The sequence below is a fragment of the Ranitomeya variabilis genome, chromosome 4, assembly GCF_051348905.1.
Source record: "Ranitomeya variabilis isolate aRanVar5 chromosome 4, aRanVar5.hap1, whole genome shotgun sequence".
NCBI classification, from domain to species: domain Eukaryota; kingdom Metazoa; phylum Chordata; class Amphibia; order Anura; family Dendrobatidae; genus Ranitomeya; species Ranitomeya variabilis.
Genome location: NC_135235.1, coordinates 739,997,717 through 740,021,514, shown reverse-complemented (window position 1 = coordinate 740,021,514; position 23,798 = coordinate 739,997,717). Strand labels below are relative to the sequence as shown.

The following is a 23,798-nucleotide window of genomic DNA, read 5'->3' as shown; positions in this document are numbered from 1 at the left end:
TCTCAAGTGAAAAGGAGCGCTAAGTCTCGCTCTTCCTACTTGCCCTGGTGCGGCGGCAAGTGAGGTGATAGTTGGGGGGATTGATGTCACCTTTGTATTGTCAGGTGACATCAAGCCCAGAGATTAGTAATGGAGAAGCGTCTTTAAGACGTCCTCATTACTAACCCCGTAGTCAATTTGTAAAAAAAAAAAAAGCGCACACACACAGAATAAAGTCTTCAATTGAAAAAATGAGACTCCTTTAATGAATCTAAATTAAACCATACTCACGTCATCTCCCAGTCCATTGAAGCCAAGGTCTACTGTAACAGAATTAAAATAATAATAACAATATTCCTCAACTGTCCACCGAGATAATAATCCATTTGTCCCACAATGGTTCAAATAAAATGGTGCCATCAACCCACTTGCCACCGTACCAGGACAAGTGAGAAAAGCGAGGTTAAGTGCCAGATTTGGTGCATTCTGTGGATGAGCTTTTTCTGGGGTGGCTGAGAGTTGATGTTTTTAGTCTAGGATGGGTGTTATGATCCGGTGACCCTGGAGCCGCATGAGACTATCTCTGGAGTAGGTGGTACCTGTACTGACAGCAATCCTAATACTGACACCGCAACTAGAAGTAGCCGTGGGATGTACCTAACAAGGCCTAGACACCTCGACACAGCCGGAGGACTAAATACCCCTAAAGATGGAAATGGGAAATCCTATCTTGCCTCAGAGCAAAGCCCCAAAGGATAGGTAGCCCCCCACAAATATTGACTGTGAGTTTAAGAGGAAATACGTACACAGGCAGAAAAGACAAAGTTTAGCAAAAGAGGCACTTCTAGCTAAATAGAAAAGGATAGGACAGAGTTCTAAGCGGTCAGTATTAAAACTCTAGAAAAATCCACAGCAGAATATACTATATTCTACATCTAACTAAAGACACAGGATGTATATCTGCATCTCCAGAGAAACCAGCATGACAGAAAAATCCAAACAAAGTCTAAGCTGGACAAAAACACAATAGATTGCACTGCACATAAAAGCACACTGCATGCGTGCTACAGAGAACAAAAACCAGACACTTATCTTAGCTGAAATGACAGCAGGGCAAGTGGAGCCAGACAGAGATGCAATCCCTCCAAGATACAATGGACAACTGGCAGGGATTGATGGATCCTACAAACCTAAATTCCTAATAGAGCAGCAATAAGCAGAAACACCTGCCCTGGCTTACAATCCAGAGACCACTGCACTACCACTAACAACCACGGGAGGGAGCCCAAGAGCAGAATTCACAACAGATGGGGCCAATATACATGGGAAAGTACCCCATTACAATAGCCAGGAAAGGCTAAGTTTACAACTGAGAGCTGTTATTAATAGCCTGGGAAGCTCCATGGGTATTACACCCTTCCCAGGCTATAAACATCAGCCCCCAGCCATCTGCTTTCCTTCTGGTTAAGAAAAGTAAGCCCATGCCATTTTTTTTTCCAGAAATATAATCATTTAATTAAATACATGTACAGTAAGCTGCACACACTGTACTAATTGTGTGTGTGACTGACTTTATATCTATTCTATGTGTATATACTGTTTGTAATGTATCTGTTCTATTCAGTAGCCTCATGCTATGATTTTCTTGTATGTGGAAGATTAATTTCTGGCTTTTCATCAATATATATAGTTATATAACAATAATTTATTTCTATAGCGCCAACATATTCTGCAGCACTTTACAGTTTAGAGGGGACTTGTACAGACAATAGTCATTATAGCATAACCGTGAACACCTAGATCAAAACAGATAACAAGAGGAATGAGGGCCCTGCTCGCAAGCTTACAGTCTGAGGAAAAAGGGGAGACACGAAAGGTGGATGGTAAGAATTGCTTTTGTTGTTCGGACCAGCCATAGTGTTAGAATCGGGTGTTCGTGTAAAGCTGTATGAACCAGTTATCAGCTTAAATATGTAACAGTACAGACACAGAGGGCTATTAAATGCATAAAGCATGTGAGAACCTGCTGCAAGCAACCTGGTTATGGTAAAAATGTTGAATGGGCAACACAGGGATAGTTAGGTTAATGTGTTGAGGCTGTAGGCCAGTCTGAACAAATGCATTTTTAGGGCACGCTTAAAACTGTGTGGATTGAGGATTGATCGTATTATCCTGCGTAGTGCATTCCAAAGAATTGGTGCAGCACATGAAAAGTCTTGGAGATGAGAGTGGGAGGTTCTGATTATTGTGGATGTTAACCTCAGGTCATTAGCAGAACTGAGGGTATGGGTAGGGTGGTAGGCTGAGATGAGGGAGAAGATGTAGGTTGGTGCTGAGCCATGGAGTTCTTTGTGGGTGAGGGTAATAGGTTTGTGCTGGATTCTGGAGTGGATGGGTACCCAGGGTAATGACTGCCACAAGGTAACGGCATCAGAATAACGATTGGTGAGGAATATGATCCAGGCTGCAGCATTCAAGAAAGATTGGAGTGGGGAGAGTTTGGAAAGAGAGGGAGACCGATTAGTAAAGAATTACAATAGTCCAGATGAGAATGAATAAGAGAAACAGTAAGAGTTTTTTTGCAGAGTTGATAGTAAGAAAAGGTCAAATTCTAGAAATGTTTTTGATGTGCAGATAACAAGAGCTAGCCAGTGATCAGATGTGAGGGGTGAATGAAATCTCGACATCAAGTATGACCCCAAGACAGCGGACATGTTGCTGGGGACAGACGATGGAACCACACACTGAAATGGCAATGTCGGACATAGGGAGGTTAGTAGACGGAGGAAACACAAGGAGTTCAGTTTTGGACAGAGGACATGATGTTAGAGACAGCGGTAAGACAATGACTGGTGTTTTCTAAAAAGGCAGGCATGATCTCAGGAGAAGAGGTGTATAATTGGGTGTCATCAGCATAGAGATGGTACTGGAAACCAAATCTACTGATTTTGTCCAATAGGGGCAGTATACAAAGAGAAAAGGAGGAGGCCTAGAACCGATCCTTGAGGAACACCAACTGTAAAAAGGGGAAGAGGAGAGGAGGAGCCAACAAAGATACATTGAAGGAGCTGTCAGAGAGATAGGAGGAGAACCAGCAGAGAAAGGTGTCCTTGAGACAAATGGAGCTGAACATACTGAGGAGGAGTTGGTGATCCACAGTGTCGAATGCTGCAGAGAGATCTAAGAGAATTAGCATGGAGTAGTGACCATTAGATTTAGCAGTTAGTAGATCATTAGAGACTTTAGTGAGGGCAGTTTCAGTAGCGTGCAAGTGCGGGAACTGGATTGTAGAGAGAAGAGAGTTATCTGAGAGATAGTGGACCAGGCGTTCCAGGAGTTTAGAGATGAAGGGAAGATTAGAGACAGGTCTATAGTTAGCGGCACAGTTTTGGTCGAGGGATGGCTTTTTAAGTAATGCATGTATAATGACATGCTTAAATGAGGAGGGAAATATACCAGAAGAGAGAGAGAGGTTGAGTATTTTTGTTAGGTGAGTGGTGACAGCGGTGGAAAGGGACTGGAGGAGATGTGATGGAATGGGGTCACTGGTGCAAGTGGTAGGGCGAAAAGATGCAAGGACCCTGATTACTTCTTCTGTGACTGGTTCAAAATCAGAGAGTGAGCGAGATGTAGTAGGGGAGGGAGGACAGTGCATGGTATGAGGGGATTGGGAGATAATTTCCTGTCTGATAAGGTCAGTTTTTTCTTTTAAATAATTGTCCAGATCGTCAGCGCGGAGATCCGTGGTTGTAGACTGCACTCTTGGGTTGAGTAGGGAATGAAAAGTGTCAGAGACATTTCGGGATATTAGATGTGAGGTGATGATGGTGTTGAAATAGGTTTGTTTGGAGAGGTGAAGGGCAGTGTTGTAGGTTTTAAACCTAAACTTATAGTGACAGCCAATACGTCTTTTAACTGACCTGAGATAGAAGAGAATAGCCTCCCCATACAGGTGACAATCCAGCAGTTGTTGACTGTACACTATAGCTGACAACTTGCTGTATCAGCCACGATCACTGTTTGCCCCATCCAAATCTGTTTAACCCCTTATATGCTGCTGTCAATAGTGACATCATTATAAATGGTTAGCAGAGTGTGGGGGCTTCCTCTTTATCCAAATTGGTGCCCTCAGATCATGATTGTGTGGTCCTGATGTTTGCCATGGCACTTCACTACCAAATAGCGGCCTTAGAATCTGACGGCTGTAGTAATCTGTTAACAAGTTAGAGGCATTTAGGTGGTAAAAATACACCTTTTCATTTCTGTCATACCACTTTGCATTAATTCCTGTAAAGCACCTGAAGGGTTAATAAACTACCTGACTGCAGTTTTCAATATGCCAGGGGGGTGCTGTTTTTAAAATGGTATCATGTTTGGGGGTTTCCCAATATATGAGACCCCTAAATTCACTTCAAACATGGATAAGTCCCTAAAAAAATACATTTTGTAAATTTCCTTGAAAAAAATGAAAAATTGCTGCTACATTTTTAAACCTAAAATGCTAACAAAATAAAATAACATTTTACAGATGGCGCTGGTGTAAAGCCGACATGTGGGAAATGTTATTTGTTAATGGTTTGCTGTGGTATGACCATCTGGATTAAAGGGATAATCATTCAAATTTAGAAAATTGCTAATTTTTTAACATTTTTCTCAAATTTTTTATATTGTTTATAAATAAACACAAAACGTATTGACCTAAATTTACCATTATCATAAAGTATAATGTGCCACGAAAAAACAATCTCAAAATCACTGGGATTTGTTGAAAGGTTGCAGAGTTATTACCACATAAAGTGACACTGGTCAGATTTCAAAAATTTGGCTCCGTCACTAAGGGGTTAAATCTTCTTGTAGATTGGATTTTCTCCACAGACGTTCAGCGCACCTGGAGCACAGCTGTAGGAAACGTGTTTGCAAAGCGTGCCACGATTGTCGCTATCTGTGCCGTATTGTTCTATGAATAGGAGGTGCAATGAGGGAGGGGATGTCACAGAAGAGAAAATATTGAAGCCAGGTGGCAAAGTGATCCTGGAACTGATGGGAGGGGCCCGGAGGAATACACCATCGCCACTCGCATGGAGAAGAGGATGTAGAGTCTGACAGCATGGACCTCAAAAGAAGAGAAGACAAGTGAGGGTACTTGAGAAATATCCTGAAAGGTACATTTGGGTCAAAGAAGCAGGCCAACACCTCCATCTGCTCTGTTGTCCGATCTTGGGGTATGAGAGAAGTGTAGTCCACCATATGAGAGATCAACAGCTGCGGGGGTGTCTGACTGCTGGGTCCAGGTTTCGGTAAAAACCAGAACGTTAAGAGAATCAGAAAGGAAGAAGTCATGGATGAAGGAGCGTTTATTACACACTGAACGAGAATCCCAAAGGGGCCCAATTAAAGAGATAGAAGGCATTCAGGGAATAATCATGAGGTTTGAGGGGTTTGAGTGTAGCAGTTGAGGACCTATATACACACACACACACACACACACACACACATATATATGTATGTGTGTACAGTACACACACAAAAGTTTGGACACACCTCATTTAAAGATTTTTCTGTATTTTCATAACTATGATAAATTTAAATTCCCACTGAAGGCATCAAAACTATGAATAAACACATGTGCAATTGCAGTGCCTACAAGTAGTATTCAACCCCCTGCAGATTTAGCAGGTTTACACATTTGGAATTAACTTGGCATTGTGACATTTGGACTGTAGATCAGCCTGGAAGTGTGAAATGCACTGCAGCAAAAAAGAATGTTATTTCTTTGTTTATTATTTTTTTTAAATTGGGAAAAGTTTTTTCAGAAGGTCATTTATTATTCAACCCCTCAACCCACCAGAATTCTGTTTAGTTCCCCTAAAGTATTAAGAAGTAGTTCAGGCACATAGAACAATGAGCTTCACATGTTTGGATTAATTATCTCTTTTTCCAGCCTTTTCTGACTATTTAAGACCCTCCCCAAATTGTGAACAGCACTCATACATGGTCAAGATGGGAAAGACAAAGGAGCATTCCAAGGCCATCAGAGACAAGATCCTGGAGGGTCACAAGGCTGGCAGGGGGTACAAAACCCTTTCCAAGGAGTTGGGCCTACCTGCCTCCACTGTTGGGAGCATCATCCGGAAGTGGAAGGCTTATGGAACTACTGTTAGCCTTCCACGGCCTGGACAGCCTTTGAAAGTTTCCTCCCGTGCCGAGGCCAGGCTTGTCCGAAGAGTCAAGGCTAACCCAAGGACAACAAGGAAGGAGCTCCGGGAAGATCTCATGGCAGTGGGGACATTGGTTTCAGTCAATACCATAAGTAACATACTCCACCGCAATGGTCTCCGTTCCAGACGAGCCCGTAAGGTACCTTTACTTTCAAAGTGTCATGTCAAGGCTCGTCTACAGTTTGCTCATGATCACTTGGAGGACTCTGAGACTGACTGGGTCAAGGTTCTCTGGTCTGATGAGACCAAGATCGAGATCTTTGGTGCCAACCACACACGTGACGTTTGGAGACTGGATGGCACTGCATACGACCCCAAGAATACCATCCCTACAGTCAAGCATGGTGGTGGCAGCATCATGCTGTGGGGCTGTTTCTCAGCCAAGGGGCCTGGCCATCTGGTCCGCATCCATGGGAAGATGGATAGCACGGCCTACCTGGAGATTTTGGCCAAGAACCTCCGCTCCTCCATCAAGGATCTTAAGATGGGTTGTCATTTCATCTTCCAACAAGACAACGACCCAAAGCACACAGCCGAGAAAACCAAGGCCTGGTTCAAGAGGCAAAAAATCAAGGTGTTGCAGTGGCCTAGTCAGTCTCCTGACCTTAACCCAATTGAAAACTTGTGGAAGGAGCTCAAGATTAAAGTGCACATGAGACACCCAAAGAACCTAGATAACTTGGAGAAGATCTGCATGGAGGAGTGGGCCAAGATAACTCCAGAGACGTGTGCCGGCCTGATCAGGTCTTATAAAAGACGATTATTAGCTGTAATTGCAAACAAAGGTTATTCCACAAAATATGAAACCTAGGGGTTGAATAATAATTGACCCACACTTTTATGTTTAAAATTTATAAAAATTTAACTGAGCAACAAAACTTTTTGGTTTGTAAGATTTATGCATCTGTTAATAAATCCTGCTCTTGTTTGAAGGCTCTAACTTATTTGCATCTTATTAAACCTGCTAAATCTGCAGGGGGTTGAATACTACTTTTAGGCACTGTATATACTTAACAAAAAAGTGTGAAACAACTGAAAATATGTCTTATATTCTAGGTTCTACAAAGTAGCCACCTTTTGCTTTGACTACTGCTTTGCACACTCTTGGCGTTCTCTTGATGAGCTTCAAGAGGTAGTCACCGGAAATGGTCTTCCAACAATCTTGAAGGTGTTCCCAGAGATGCTTAGCACTTGTTGGCCCTTTTGCCTTCACTCTGCGGTCCAGCTCACCCCAAACCATCTCGTTTGGGTTCAGGTCTGGTGACTGGAGGCCAGGTCATCTGGCGTAGCACCCCATCACTCTCCCTCTTGGTCAAATAGCCCTTACATAGCCTGGAGGTGTGTTTTGGGGGTCATTGTCCTGTTGAAAAATAAATGATGGTCCAACTAAATGCAAACCGGATGGAATAGCATGCCGCTGCAAGATGCTGTGGTAGCTATGCTGGTTCAGTATGCCTTCAATTTTGAATAAATCCCCAAAAGTGTCACCAGCAAAGCACCCCTCACACCTCCTCCTCCATGCTTCACGGTGGGTACCAGGCATGTAGAGTCCATCCGTTCACCTTTTCTGCGTCGCACAAAGACACGGTGGTTGGAACCAAAGATCTCAAATTTGGACTCATCAGACCAAAGCACAGATTTCCACTGGTCTAATATCCATTCCTTGTGTTCGTTAGCCCAAACAAGTCTCTTCTGCTTGTTGCCTGTCCTTAGCAGTGGTTTCCTAGCAGCTATTTTACCATGAAGGCCTGCTGCACAAAGTCTCCTCTTAACAGTTGTTGTAGAGATGTGTCTGCTGCTAGAACTCTGTGTGGCATTGACCTGATCTCTAATCTTAAGATGCTGTTAAACTGCGATTTCTGAGGCTGGTGACTCGGATAAACTTATCCTCAGAAGCAGAGGTGACTCTTGGTCTTCCTTTCCTGGGGTGGTCCTCATGTGAGCCAGTTTCTTTGTAGCGCTTGATGGTTTTTGCCACTGCACTTGGGGACACTTTCAAAGTTTTCCCAATTTTTCGGACTGACTGACCTTCATTTCTTAGAGTAATGATGACCACTCGTTTTTCTTAGCTGGTTTTTTCTTGCCACAATACAAATTCTAACAGTCTATTCAGTAGGACTATCAGCTGTGTATCCACCAGACTTCTGCTCAACACAACTGATGGTCCCAACCCCATTTATAAGGCAAGAAATCCCACTTATTAAACCTGACAGGGCACACCTGTGAAGTGAAAACCATTTCTGGTGACATCAAAGCAAAAGGTGGCTACTTTGAAGAACCAAGAATATAAGACATATTTTCAGTTGTTTCACACTTTTTTGTTAAGTATATAATTCCACATTTGTTAATTCATAGTTTTGATGCCTACAGTGTGAATTTACAATTTTCATTGTCATGAAAATACAGAAAAATCTTTAAATGAGGTGTGTTCAAACTTTTGGTCTGTACTGTATAATATGTGTATGCGTATTCAAGAATATTTCCATGGAAGAATATGTGTAAATGACAGAGCAATTCTCTATGTCAAAGTTCGTGTTAAAATCGTATTGCAATCGAATAGCAATTACATGGCATTTGGATGTCAGTTAGATGCTAGGTGTGAAAAATCGGATTGTACTCACATGAAAATCACATGGCACTTGCATGACACTAGTCCTACTTTTCTGGACTGAAATCTCCACTTTGCACTGATGAGCGGCAGTACCCAAAATGATCCCCGTCAAACGCCTCTCTCAGCCAAACCAGATCTCCGCTTTAGACTGACGAGGGGCAGTACCTTGAAACAGTGTCTGCAAATTGAGATTCTGGTTTGTCTTTTATCCTAAGTCATCTGACAACGCTCGTTAAAGGGTCGACATTGACTTTTAGGATTGCTACTTTCAATAGGTGGCACTAGAGTTCTAGTCCTCTTCCTCTCTGGAGACAATTTGCAGATTTCCCAGAGGAGCTTTGCGGTTTTAAGTCTCCTCACCTCGACATGCTTAACATGTCACTCTCCGCAAGGAGAAACGATACTTCTTTTCATGGTAATGAGTACAAGTCCTTAACACCTAATCCCCTGAAGCCATTGTCCCCTGTAAACAAACAAAAATAAAAGACAACAATTTCTCTCACCTGTCCAACGTTGAAAGAATCGAGTTACCAAGGCTGTAATCCATCTGTGTGACATTTGCTCATAATAATAATAATAATAATAATCTTTATATAGCGCCAACATGTTCCACACGCTTTACAATTCAACAGTTCATATACAGCAATCATAACAAAGTTAATGATAATACAATAATTAATGAAAAGATATTGAGGACCCTGCCCATGAGAGCTTACAATCTACAATGTAGTGAGAGAGGGGCTTATTTGCAATGATGGTCCAGCCATCTTGAGGAATTGGGGTAGATAAAAGTTGGATAAGCTAGTCACCAGCCAATATTTGTAGTGCTTTCGGGTGCGATGGAGCTTGATAGAGGGTTATGAGGCAACCGCTCCCGCTGAAGAGCTGGGGACAATGACTCCCTGCAGCGAGAGCGGGCCTATGAACTGTGCTGACTTCAGTGAGATCATTGCAGTTCACCATGAGAAATCAGGGTTCAACTAGTCATACTCCCCTGCTTTTCAATGAGATTGGTGTTGTGAGTTCCGTTCTCGAACTCCCTCCTGTGGTCATGAATGGTACTTCGGCGAGTTCTGTCTGTGAACTCCCTCTGGTGGCTGTGAGTGGAGCTACTAGCCATTGAGGTGCCTTCCTCACCTGCTCCTCATTTGTTGCTAGACTGGCTTCTCTATTTAACTCCACTCAGATCGTTAGTGTATGCCAGCTGTCGATGTCTTAGCCTTGGTTCAGATCTCTCTGGGATCTTTCTGAGGACCTGTCTATTCCAGCAGAAGCTAAGTTCCTGCTAGATATTAGTTGCTCATTGTTTTCTTGCTAAATTTCTATTCCAGCTTGTTACCATGATATTGTCTTGCTAGCTGGAAGCTCTGGGGGTGCAGAGTGGCACCACCGCACCGTGAGTCGGTGCGGGGGTCTTTTTGCCCACTCTGTGTGGTTTTGTAGTTTTTTTGTGTTGACCGCAAAGATTCCTTTTCTGTCCTCAATCTGTTTAGTTAGACTGGCCTCCTTTGCTGAAACCTATTTCATTCCTGTGTTTGTGTATTCCTCTTAACTCACAGTCAATACTTGTGGGGGGCTGCCTTTACCTTTGGGGAATTTCTCTGAGGCAAGGTGAGGCTTTGTTTCCTATCTTTAGGGGTAGTTAGCTCTTAGGCTGTGAAGAGGCGTCTAGGCAGAGTCAGGCACGTTCCACGGCTATTTCTAGTGTGTGTGATAGGAGTAGGGTTTGCGGTCAGCAGAGTTCCCACTTCCCCAGAGCTAGTCCCGATTCCGTGTATAACTATCAGGTCATTCCGGGTGCACCTAACCACCAGGTCCATAACAGATTGGTGGCCTCAGGCCACCTCTTATGCTGATGAGCAAATGTCGCACAGATGAATTACGGCGTGGGACACTTTAAATTCTTTCAACTTTGGACAGGTGGGGGATATTGTTGTTTTTTCATTTTGTTTCAGGGAATTAGGTGTTAAGGTGAGTATAATGTGATTTATTTATTTTTTTTATATACTTAATTTTACTCTATGTAGACACGCTGATCACAAGCAGAGCAGGGTACAATGATGTGAGCTGTCTTCAACACCCGGAGCCAGGGATCAGCGCCAACAGTACCTCCGATTCCGTCATCTGTGGGTCATCAGGTTGCGAGACGTTTTGCGGACCGTGCTGCTGCTAAAAAACAGTCATATCAGCGTGTCTTGCCCACAGACACACGGTCCGTGGAACACACTGACTTGTGCAGATCCATTAATTTGAATGGGTCTATGTGTTTAAGTGTCTCCAGTACGTATGAAAACTGTCACCACATACCGGAAACATAGACGTGTGAAGACAGCCTTAAGCGGGTACTCCCATTTTCAAGATCCTATCCCAAAATATATTAAGTGTAATAATAGCAAATACCTTCAATTAGAAATGTAGTATAATTTTCCTTATTCTCTATGTCGCTTACCCCATGTCCAGGGCATTGCAGTAGCTTAGGTATGGTTAGGTTATGACCACTAGCAACTGACAGTCACTATATGAGTGGTAGTAACCATGGATACCTAAGCTAATGCAATGCCCTGCATATGGGGTGAGCAACATAGCGAGTCAGAAGAACTATACTATATATTTCCTAATATTATTATTACACCTACTACATATTGGGATAGTTGATCAGAGATGGGAATACCCCTTTAAGATTCTTACATGGTTTTTATGGTGTATATTTTTATCTGTTGCTATAGATTGTAATGGAATAAAGCTTACTTTTAATCCTCCCTTTATTACTTCAAACTTTTCTACGTTTGTGTATTATATTTGTCAATTGTACTTTAGAGGTTCAGTACAATGGGATTTGTGAACAGGTGCCTCACCACTGTCTTAGGTTATAGTATAGTAATGATGTAAAATATAAGGCACTGATATTGAAAAAATTAAAATCTATTTTATTCTTGGCAGATGACTGTGGTGTTAAACCGGATACCTGTGAAAAGCATGCCATTATTCCAGCTATACCTCTAGCCCTTCAGAGCAAAAATCAATCATCGGAGCTTTTTCAATCAGTCACCTATATGGATTCATCACAGACTGTTAAGCAGAATCAAGGCCACAAAAGTGATGTTGAACATCAAATAATTCCCACAGCCAAGAAACAATTTTCCTGTTCAGAATGTGGGAAATATTTTAAACATAAATCTAAATTGCTTACACATGAGAGAATTCATACAGGAGAAAAGCCATATTCATGTTCAGAATGTGGGCAATGTTTTAACCGTAAGTCAAATTTGCTTACACATTACAGAAGTCATACAGGGGAGAAGCCATTTTCATGTTCAGAATGTGGGAAATGTTTTAACCGTAAGTCAAATTTGCTTACACATTACAGAAGTCATGCAGGTGAGAAGCCATATTCATGTCCAGAATGTGGGAATTGTTTCAACCATAAGTCACATTTTCTTACACATTGCAGAATTCATACAGGGGAGAAACCGTATTCATGTTCAGAATGTGGGAAAAGTTTTATCCAGAGATCAGATCTTCTTAAACATCAAATAAGTCACACAGGAGCGAAACCATATCCATGTATAGAATGTGAGAAATGTTTCATCCAGAGATCAGATCTTCTTAAACATCAAAGAACCCACACAGGAGAGAAGCCATATTCATGTCCAGAATGTGGCAAATGTTTCAACCAGAAAGCATATTTCCTTATGCATCAGCGAACTCACACAGGGGAGAAGCTATTTTCATGTTCAGAATGTGGGAAAAGTTTTATCCAGAGATCAGATCTTCTTAAACATCAGAGAATTCACACAGGAGAGAAGCCATATTCATGTATAGAATGTGGGAAATGTTTTATCCAGAGATCAGATCTTCTTAAACATCAGAGAATTCACACAGGAGAGAAGCCATATTCATGACCAGAATGTGGGAAATGTTATAGTACGAGTTCAAAACTTGTTGCACATCAGAGAACTCACACAGGCTAAAAACCATTCTTTATGTTAAGATTGTAGGAAATGTTATTCCTGGGAATCATATCTTCTTCATCATCTAAAAACTCATGTAGACTGAAGGAAATAATCAATAAAGGAATCAGACAGTAGAGTTATATTTAGTTGACAAATGGGTGAAATAGGATATAGCTAACATAGAAAAAACTCTGAAAAAATACATACAATGAGATACGGCCTTCCCAAAACCCTGTTTGATGACAACTGCACACTTAGCAGGATGCAGCAGGCCTCCACTGATAAAGGCTAGGAGTGGCACATGTGCAAACTACTTGATACAAACAACCATCCCCGTCCTCCAAGCATTGCAGGGGTTGGCTGCCTAGTAGAAAAAATGCACACTGATATAACTCACATAGGACGCCAGTCACACTGATAAGTGTGGTGCACAGTGTCTGGTATGCAACCTATTAATGACGCCCCTTGTATTAACAGGCGGGCTGCCCAGCACTATAATATGCAGCACACAGTGACAGACGCCCCAGAAAAAAACCAACATAAAGAGGCCTGGCCACATCCTGCAAAAAAGGATATGATATAGTGCAAAAAATGTATGCATATGATATGATACTTTATCAGTGGAGGCCTGCTGCATCCTGCTAAGTGTACATTTGTCATCAAACAGGGTTTTGGGAAGGCCGTATCTCATTGTATGTATTTTTTCTGAAACAGGATATACCAGTATTGTAAGCACAAAGGGGCTTTTGCTGGAGGTAGGTGTCAATCCTGGAACCTTAGCTCCTGGATTCTCAGCTTAGAAGGGAGATGGCAAATGGTCTGTACTAGAAAGAATATCTCCTATTGTCCATGTGGGAAGAGACAGGTATTTGAAAGGGCTCATTGTTAATTTGTAGACAGCATTATTTAACCCCTTCCCTACTTGCGCTGCATATACAGTACAGACCAAAAGTTTGGACACACCTCATCTAAAGATTTTTCTGTATTTTCATGACTATGAAAATTGTACATTCACACTGAAGGCATCAAAACTATGAATTAACACATGTGGAATTATATACTTAACAAAAAAGTGTGAAACAACTGAAAATATGTCTTATATTGTAGGTTCTTCAAAGTAGTAATCCCACTTATTAAACCTACCAGGGCACACCTGTGAAGTGAAAACCATTCCCGATGACTACCTCTTGAAGCTCATCAAGAGAATGCCAAGAGTGTGCAAAGCAGTCATCAAAGCAAAAGGTGGGTACTTTGAAGAAACTAGAATATAAGACACATTTTCAGTTGCTTCACACTTTTTTTGTTAAGTACTGTATATAATTCCATATGTGTTAATTCATAGTTTTGATGCCTTTATTGTGAATGTACAATTTTCATAGTCTTAAAGATTTTTCTGTATTTTTATATGAGAAGATGTGTCCAAACTTTTGGTCTGTACTGTATACGGCACCACAGGAGCTGTGTTCCCGCAAACCGCCATAGATATGGCGCTGTGATCAGCGATCTGTCATTATACAGTTGATGTCCCATCCTGGAACAATGTAAAAGAGTTAAAAAAAAAGTTAATAAATTGTAAAAAAAAAATTCAAAAAAATCACAAAATAAAGAAAAAATATTAATCCAATAATAAGATAAATAGTACACATATTTGGTATCGACCCTTCTGGAACGACCCGACCTATAAAACTGTCCCACTAGTCCCTATAAAACTGTCACCTTCAGTGAACACCATAAACACACAAAAAAAACACAACTATGCTTTATCATCATATTGCTGAACAAAAAGTGAAAAACTCTGCGATTTAAAAAAAACAGTCTACATAAAAATTGTACAGCTGAAAACTTCATCTTGTCTTGCAAAAAACAAGCTACCATACAGGTCCATCAGCAGAAAAATAAAAAAGTCATAGCTCTCAAAATAAAGTGATTCTTTTTTTAATAAAATAGTTTTTATTGTGTAAAAGCACTAAAACATTTAAAAAAAAAACGAGGCATTGTTGTAATTGTACTGACCCGAAGAATGAAATTGCCTTATCAATTTTTCTACATGCAGAACGGCATAAAAAAATAACATAAAAATAATATATGAATTACTTTTTTTTTTGTTCATTCTGCCTCCCAAAAATCTGAATAAAAAGCGATTAAAAAAAGTAATGTGTCTGAAAATTATACCAATAAACATCAACTCGTCCTGCAAAAAACAAGCCCTCACATGACTGTCAGCAAAACTATGGAAAAATTATAGCTCTCAAAATATGGCGATGCAGTTTTTGTAATAATAATCGTCTGTGTGTGACAGCAGCCAAACATAAAAAAAATATAAATCGGGTGTGACAACATCGCAATCTTAGCAATCTTAATTATCTACAAGTCTATTTTCTGTAAACCAGAAGGATTAGACTATTATCTATATGTTGAGTTTTGCATTTATGCGTGTTCTTCAGTTGGTCAAGAACCATACACTGTTATATTATTCTTGAAGTTTGATTTTTGATAATTTTAAATGGCTAATGTTTGCTTCTTTTGTCAGCTCCTACAACTTAGGGCTCATACTCACTTGAGTGAAACTTGGATGAGTCTCGCACGACAATACCCAGCACTGCACCTAGCACAGAGGAGCAGAGCGTGCGGCTGCACGTTTTCCTATGCAGCCGCACGCTCCGATCTGAGTGCCGGCAGCAGCTCCGGTTATTGCCGTGCGAGACTCATCCGAGTCTCGCGTAAGTGAGTATGAGCCCTTACAGTGGGTACGGAAAGTATTCAAACCCCTTTACATTTTTCACTCTTTCATTGCAGCCATTTGGAAAATTCAAAAAAGTTATTTTTTTTCTCATTAATGTGCACTCTGCACCCCAGCATGACTGAAAAAAACAGAAATGTAGACATTTTTGCATATATATTAAAAAAAAAACCTGAAATATCACATGGTCATAAGTATTCAGACCCTTTGCTGAGACACTCATATTTAAGTCCATTTCCTTGTGCTCCTCCTTGAGATGGTTCTACTCCTTCATTGGTGTCCAGCTGAGTTTATTTAAACTGATAGGACTTGTTTTGGAAAGGCGCACATTTGTCTATATAAGACATCACAGCTTACAGTGCATGTTAGACCAAATGAGAATCATGGTTTCAAAGTAACTGGCCAAGGAGCTCAGAGACAAAATTGTGGCAACGCACAGATCTGGCCAAGGTTACAAAATAATTTCTGCAGTACTCAAGGTTCCTAAGAGCACAGTGGCCTACATAATCCTTAAATGGAGGAAGTTTGGGATCACCAGAAGTCTTCCTAGACCTGGTCATCCAGGCAAACTGAGCAATTGTGGGAGAAGAGCCTTAGTGAAAGAGGTAAAGAACAACCCCAAGATCACTATGGCTGAGCTCCAGAGATGCAGTGGGGAGATGGGAGAAAGTTCCACAAAGTCAACTATCACTACAGCCCTCCACCAATCGGGCCTTTATAGTAGAGTGGCCCGACGGAAGCCTCTTCTCAGTGCAAGACATATGAAAGCCCACATAGTTTGCTAAAAAAACACATGAATGACTCTCAGGCTATGAGAAATAAGATTCTCTGGTCTGATGAGATGAAGATAGACCTTTTTAGTGATAATTCTAAGCGGTATGTGTGGAGAAAACCAGGCACTGCTCATCACCTGCCCAATACAATCCCAACAGTGAAACATGGTGGTGGCAGCATCATGCTAGGGGTGTGCTTTTCAGCTGCAGGGACAGAAAGACTGGGTGCCATTGAAGGAATGGAATGGAAGAGGATCCCCAAATCCAGGTGTGAAAAACTTGTTGCAACATTCCCAAGAAGACTCATAGCTGTACTAGCTCAAAAGGGTGCTTCTACTCAATACTGAGCAAAGGGTCTGAATACCATGTGATATTTTGATATTTCATTTTTTCTTTTTTAATAAATTTGCAAAAATGTCTACGTTTCTTTTTTTTCAGTCAACATGGGGTGCAGAGTGTACATTAATGAGAAAAAAATGAACTTGTTTGAATTTACCAAATGGCTGCAGCAATGAAACAAAGCGTGAACAATTTAAAGGGGTCTGAATACTTTCCGTACCCATTGTATTGTCTGTTATCTTTAGAAGACAGTGATGTAGGGTAATTGAACACTGGATTTTTACTTAATGTGTTGAATGACCATTATGTGGGTCCTGTGGCTTGTTGTCTTGGAAAACGGGATTAACTATGCAAATTATTTAAGCAGTCAAACAATGCGAGTTAACCTCATCACATCTTTCTCTTGACCTCTGAGTACTGGCTTGAAGGACAACAATTGTGAGCTTTATAAGTGGAATATGCCTCTAACAATATACATCCAGACAGCCAAGACCTCCAGAGAGCCAAGAGATCCAGAGATCCAAAGAACCAGAGACTCTTTAGAAAACCACAGCCAGGAACACGCTACGGGTTAGCTGCCAGATCATGGCTCCATCATGAGGAAAACGGACTTGACATTTTACAGGATGCCAACTTAAGTGACCAAGGCCCTGGCTGAAACCATTCAGATCTGCTCTATTGACCATCGCTGACCATGGATATGTTTGGGGCAGTCAGGATTTGGACCCACCAGTCACCAAAGAACCATTGATACGTTTGGGAAAGCCATGATTGTCACCCACCGGTCACCTGGCTCCATGGAGATATTCAGAGAAGCCAGAATGTGACCCTGCTTTCAACTGGCCTTGTACCTCAATGGACTGTCGGCATCCTTAGCTTGTTACCTCCTCATGTGTGTTCCACAGGTGGGGTAGTGGGCCCTGGAAGATCTGAAGTCACAGCTGCTCTTATCCCGGCGAGTCAGCGGAAGTGTGAGACTCTGTAACTTTACACCATCTTGGGTATTTTTCTGCACTGTTCTATGTTAGTTGCCTGTTTTGTGGTTCAATAAAGAATTGACACTGCTTTACCTGTGTTGTCGAAGTGGTATTATACCCATGGTAAAAGGTTAGTGGGCATTCGGTGTGATGATCCCTGGTCCATGCGGTTTCGGCTAGCAGACTAGAGCACCCTCTGACCCCTGTGTCTCAACATCTGGTATTGGAGAGAAAATCAAATCACCGCACTCATCCTGTTTATTTTTGCTAACGTGAAATTTTTATTCAAGGTAAAGACGAAACAGGGCAATAATATTCTAACGTTTCGGCCACCCCGTGGCCTTGGTCACAAAATAAATGCCTTTGTGGTTGTTTGTATTACGTCATGCGAGAATAAATTGTTCTACTATATTCATAGGTGGAGAAGGCCCAGTAATTCCCAAAATTGAGGGAATACAGCCTTTAGTCCAATATGTGCTTGACAGGGACAGTGTATATATGCTTCTGGGACATCTGTCACAAATTGGGTTAGCTGCAACAAAAATACAATTCTGTGATGGATCAGCTGCCTCACATCCAGCGTCAAGGAGAGTGCACACCGAGGGCCTCGAGTCCGCGTTGGTGGAGAGGTGGGAGACGCCGACACCGACAGTGTCTTGGCGGAGAAAGCTTTCTCCGCCAAGACACTGTCGGTGTAGGCGTCTCCCACCTCTCCACTAACGCCGTATTCCCTCAATTTTGGGAATTACTGGGCCTTCTCCACCTATGAATATAGTAGAACAATTTAATCTCGCATGACATAATACAAACAACCACAAAGGCATTTATTTTGTGACCAAGGCCACGGGGTGGCCGAAACGTTAGAATATTATTGCCCTATTGTTTCATCTTCACCTTGAATAAAAATTTCACGTTAGCAAAAATAAACAGGATGAGTGTGGTGATTTGATTTTCTCTCCAGTACGAAGGGGGCTCCTGGCTCCGTTCACCTGCACCATCGAAACTCCACCCTTAGTTGAGTGCTAGCTCTTCGTCTCTTTCAACATCTGGTATCACTGTAATTGCACTGACCCAAAGAACAAAGTTGCCTAAACACTTATACCACACGATGAACAGTGTAAAAAAATAAAACCAATTCTTCAACTGCTTTTGATTTGTTCAAAAAGCTGGGCTCATATTTATTCTGCGCTCTATGCTGAGCGCTTACACTGGAGTTTCCTTGTAAATCTCTGAAATACGTGATTCAGATGGAACCTCTGATGAAAGATTCCCTATAATGAGGCAGATGGAGTCACTGTGGATGCCGTGTGGCTTCCTATGATCCAGTGGTGTCTGTCTTTTTAGGCGTGCATAAAAGCGCAGTCAACCACTGCTGCTTGTTTCTGGAAAATACCCATGGAGTCAAATTCGTCATTACACCTGTATATAAATTCCAAAAAGGGTTTAATTTCCAAAATGGGGTTACTTGAGGGGGAATCTGCTCTTCTAGCACTTAGTGGCTCTGTATATGGAGTCCGTAAATTATTCTAGAAAAATCTGCACTCATCCATGGGGCTCTGTCCCTCCTGAGTCTCGCCATATGGCTAAACAATACTAAAACTAAATTTTGGTGGTAAAAATGTACCGTATTTTCCGGCGTATAAGACAACTTTTTAACCCCTGAAAATCTTCTTAAAAGTCGGGGGTCGTCTTATACGCCGGGAATAGTCTTGTACGCCGGGTGTATATGGTGGGTGGGGAGGGGGAGTGATCCTGATGACGAGGGGGCGTCTCACAGGAAAGTGAGTATCCCCCATTACCTTATCGTAGCGCTGCAGCGTGGGGGTCTCTGTGCTGGGAGCGGCGGCGGCTGCTGTGCTGTGGTGCGGCGGCTCCTCTTCTGTGTGGGGCCTCTGTGCTGTGGGGCGGCGGCGTATCTTTATGCAGTTGGGGCTCCTCCGGCATCTCCTTAAGCCCTGGAGGCCCCGCCGGCAACTCCATCGGTGCAATGTGGTGGCCTCCGGGAAAATGGCCGCTGCTCAGATTCAGATCTCGTGTCCCGAGATTTCGGGACGAGATCTGAATCTGAGCATGCGCAGCCCCCAGCGGCCATTTTCCTGGAGGCCACCGCATCGCACCTATTGAGCTGCCTCCGGGAAAATGGCCGCTGCATTGCACCGATGGAGTTGCCGGCGGGGCCTCCAGGGCTTAAGGAGATGCCGGAGGAGCCCCAACTGCATAAAGATACGCCGCCGCCGCCACCCCACACCACAGAGGCCCCACACAGAAGAGGAGCCGCCGCACCACAGCACAGAGGCCCCACACAGAAGAGGAGCCGCCACAGCACAGCAGCCGCCGCTCCCAGCACAGAGACCCCCACGCTGCAGCGCTACGATAAGGTAATGGGGGATACTCACTTTCCTGTGAGACGCCCCCTCGTCATCATCAGGATCACTCCCCCCCCCCAAAAGGCACATATTCACCGGCCCTATAAGACGACATACGGTGTATAAGAAGACCCCCGACTTTTAAGAAGATTTTATATTTTAACTGGTAAAGTTGGGGGGTCGTCTTATACGCCCAGTCGTCTTATACGCCGGAAAATACGGTAATTATTTTTTCTTGACTGCCTAATGGTATAACATTCTGTGACATACCTGTGGTGTAAATTTTGTTGGAAAAATGAGAAATCACTCATTAACTTTTAACCCTTACAACTTAACGACAAAAAAATTATCTTTCAAAAATTGTGCTGATGTAAAGTAGACATGTGGAAAATGTTATTTATTAAATATTTTGTGTGATATAACTCCTTAAGGGGATAAAAATTTAAAGTTTGAAAATTGTAACATTTTTCTAATTTTTGCCAAATTTCCAATATATTTACCAATAAATGTAAGTCATATCAAACATATTTTTCCAATATCATGAATTACAATGTCACGTCACGAGAAAACATTGCCAGAATCAGTGGAATCTGTTGAAACGTTCCAGGCTTCGGGGTGAAGTGGTTCAATATTCCAATCCAATTCATCATGGAGAAATGAGCCTATGGTCCGGACTATAAGGGTATGCGCACACGTTGCGGATTCTGCTGCAGATTTGGAAAATCCGCAGTGCAAAACCACTGCGGTTTTTCACTGCGGATTTTCTTGCATTTTTTCTGCGGATTCCTCTGCGGGTTTTCAACTGCACTTTCCTATTGGTGCATGTTGAAAACCGCTGCGGAATCCGCAGAAAAAATTTACATGCTGCGGAAAATAATCAGCTGCGTTTCCGCACGGCTTTTTCCGCAGCATGTGCACAGCGGGTTTTTTTCCCATAGGTTTACATGGTACTGTAAACTTGGGGAAAACCGCTGCGGATCTGCAGCGTGTGCACGTAGGTGTGCACGTAGCCTAAAAAGGTGGGTTACACAAAGAGAAGTGTTCTTATGTGGAGTCAGCTTAAAGGCTGATGTGCTCCATGATTTACTCACCTCCCCCCTGGAAATCAGGATAACTGCAGATGGAAATGTTTAGGCATTTTCTGTTATTTCGCCTTTTTTATTTTCTAACTGTGATTTATGCTCACTTCATAGCCTAGAGCAGAGGTTGAGTGCTGGAATGAGTGAGAGGAGATAAATTAACTCTTGCAGGCACACCCCACGTCACGTGATGAGAAGTGTGTACATGGCATATGGATATAATAATTTCCTTGTTTATTAAAATCATTTTATTGGCAAATGTTACAAGAAAGAAAATCCAACAGTTACAGTTTTAGAAGAGAAACGAAAACTATTTTCAGCACTAAATGATAATTAGGAAATAGAGATGAGCAAATTTTCGATTAGTCCGTGTCATGAAACCCACTAAAACTGCCACCAATTTGTCACAAACACCACTCAATCAGAACACGTTCCTCAGATGCGACCACAAAGGGGGACTCTGCTTCCCACTCACTCGTCCACTCATCTATCGCAGTAGGCCAATAGTGAGCTAATCACACCCCATGGATGGTCCACACATCCACGCCACCCTTTACAGTACTGTAAGGGAGTGACCGATACTGCCTCTGAATACAACAATTGTGTGAGTACTAACATGTGGGTGTATTGAGTTTTTATGGTGTAATGTAAAATGCATAGAATGCTATAGGCTCTGATGTTGCTGTGTTTGTACTGTATTGGTATTGCCGTCGGTTAACTGGTACACTCAGCTCGGGGGTAGGGAATGTGAAGAACATAGTTTAGAGCATAGTTATTTATAGATAAGAACATTGGGGTAGATAGGCAGCGGTGGGCCAAATAGTGTGTAAGATATATGAATAGATTAAGATATTACAGTTAAATGCTTCGGACTAGCCCAGAATGGAAGGGAGAGGTCAAGCAAAAATGGGAATCACTTCCTGGTCCAGTTAGATAGAAGAAAGTGTGAGGTTCATGTCAAGTTAAGGTTCAAGCTATGGCAGCTCTGAGGTTGTACCGAATTTCCTGCGGATATTCATGTAACATCTTGGGCTGATGGCCTGAACTAGGCACTGGGAAGTATGCCTTACCCCTTCCATACAGAGGAAGCTGGAAGGGGAAACGCGAGAGGAAAATGTAACTGATTTCGGGAGTGCTGTGGTGCCAGATGGGAAATCCCTTGGGCTGACAGTCAAATAAAAAGAATAAATAAACCCTACATCAATGAACCATGATATTTCTTTGTGGGGAAGATGCCACCGAAAAGGTTGTGGTACTGAACGACCATACGCATGTGGTTCTTCTGGATTTGACCTTGATCTACAGTAGAACAGATGCTATAAAGGTCTCATCAGACCCCTCACTCCCCCAGTTTTAGCCCTCATTTCTGCCGTGGGTGATATTTTGCCCCAGGAACATTCTAGAGAATCAATATTGGTGTCATCTACACACCACACATGAAAATTATCTATCCATAATTGAACTCGAGCCTGGGAACTTTTCAGAATATTTTCCCACGCTCGAGTTCATATGAGTTCATCCAGCAGAGGGCGCATCACCGCGACTCGAGGTAACTACAGTACATTCCCCTGCATTCCATTCATTCACCAAGTTTTACAGTCAGGAGCACAGCTGCATTAGCAGAGCTCCTGGGTGTAAAATGATTTAACCCTTTCAGATGGATTTACAGCATGGGACAAGACTAATGATGGAAGGTATGGAATATTGTTGTTTGCTTTTTTTAACTTTAACTTTTTAACAAAAAAAAAGAGTATGCACACAGTGGGATCAACTTAATGCAATAAATTTTATTATTCTTGACACCTCACCATACACAAAGGCAAAGCAGGGAGAAACAAACATTTAAAAACATTTAAAAGCTAACGAGCCTACCCACATCCCCCACAATGCAATAACAAGGATCCATATAATAATACATAGCAGATGTGCAAATAATTCAAGGGACATATAAACGAGTTGGCAAAATAACACAGCAGCAATACATATAGTTAATCCCTTGTGCTGCCAATCGAATGAGTCCCCACAAACAAATATCTATTAGATCCTAAATGTAACCAATATCTCCCAGTCACATAGCGGGCCTGTAGCAAATACACAGTACCAAAAAATGAATAGACATGCCCTTGAGGCAAATATGAATGTGGCAAGCATACAATGGCGTGTGCGCCTAAATGAGGCTGGGGTGTCCCGAAAATTGAGCTAAGACCAGGAGAATCCAAAGAGGGGAGAGGAGGATAGGGGCCCCACGCGTATCGACGCTGCTAGAGCGTCTTCGTCAGGGGAAGGTAGTAGAAGTAACCCCCAAGCCTGCCTTAAATCATTTAAGGGGACACCCCAGCCTCATTTAGGCGCACACGCCATTGTATGCTTGCCGCCTTCATATTTGCCTCAAGGGCATGTCTATTCATTTTTTTGACATCAATGAGGTATCGACTTCTCAGTAGCGGGCAAGGCTGCGCTGTGCCTGGTAATGTATGATATGGGGTGCCGGAATTGGGGCAGGTTATAAGCGGGCTATACCAGTTATTTGCCTGGTTTAGCACCTGATATTTTTCAGGATAAGTACTGTGTATTTGCTACAGGCCCGCTATGTTACTGGGAGATATTGGTTACATTTAGGATCTAATAGATATTTGTTTGTGGGGACTCATTCGATTGGCAGCACAAGGGATTAATTATATGTATTGCTGCTGTGTTATTTTGCCAACTCGTTTATTTGTCCCTTGAATTATTTGCACATCTGCTATGTATTATTATATGGAT

General features: G+C 42.2%; 2 protein-coding genes across 3 annotated transcripts in view; both read left to right on the top strand.

Moving 5' to 3' along the window:
• The window catches only part of LOC143768029 (uncharacterized), a 788,341-nt gene extending 774,571 nt beyond the window's left edge, over positions 1-13,770 (top strand). The window contains exon 7 of the mRNA XM_077256680.1: positions 11,749-13,770. Within this exon, the coding sequence (XP_077112795.1) occupies positions 11,749-12,710 (962 nt within the window). The 3' untranslated portion in view covers positions 12,711-13,770. The remainder of the gene's footprint in view (positions 1-11,748) is intronic.
• Positions 1-23,798, top strand: part of LOC143768015 (uncharacterized) — a 611,009-nt gene that overhangs the window by 466,605 nt on the left and 120,606 nt on the right. The gene's annotated exons all lie outside the window — the stretch shown is intronic.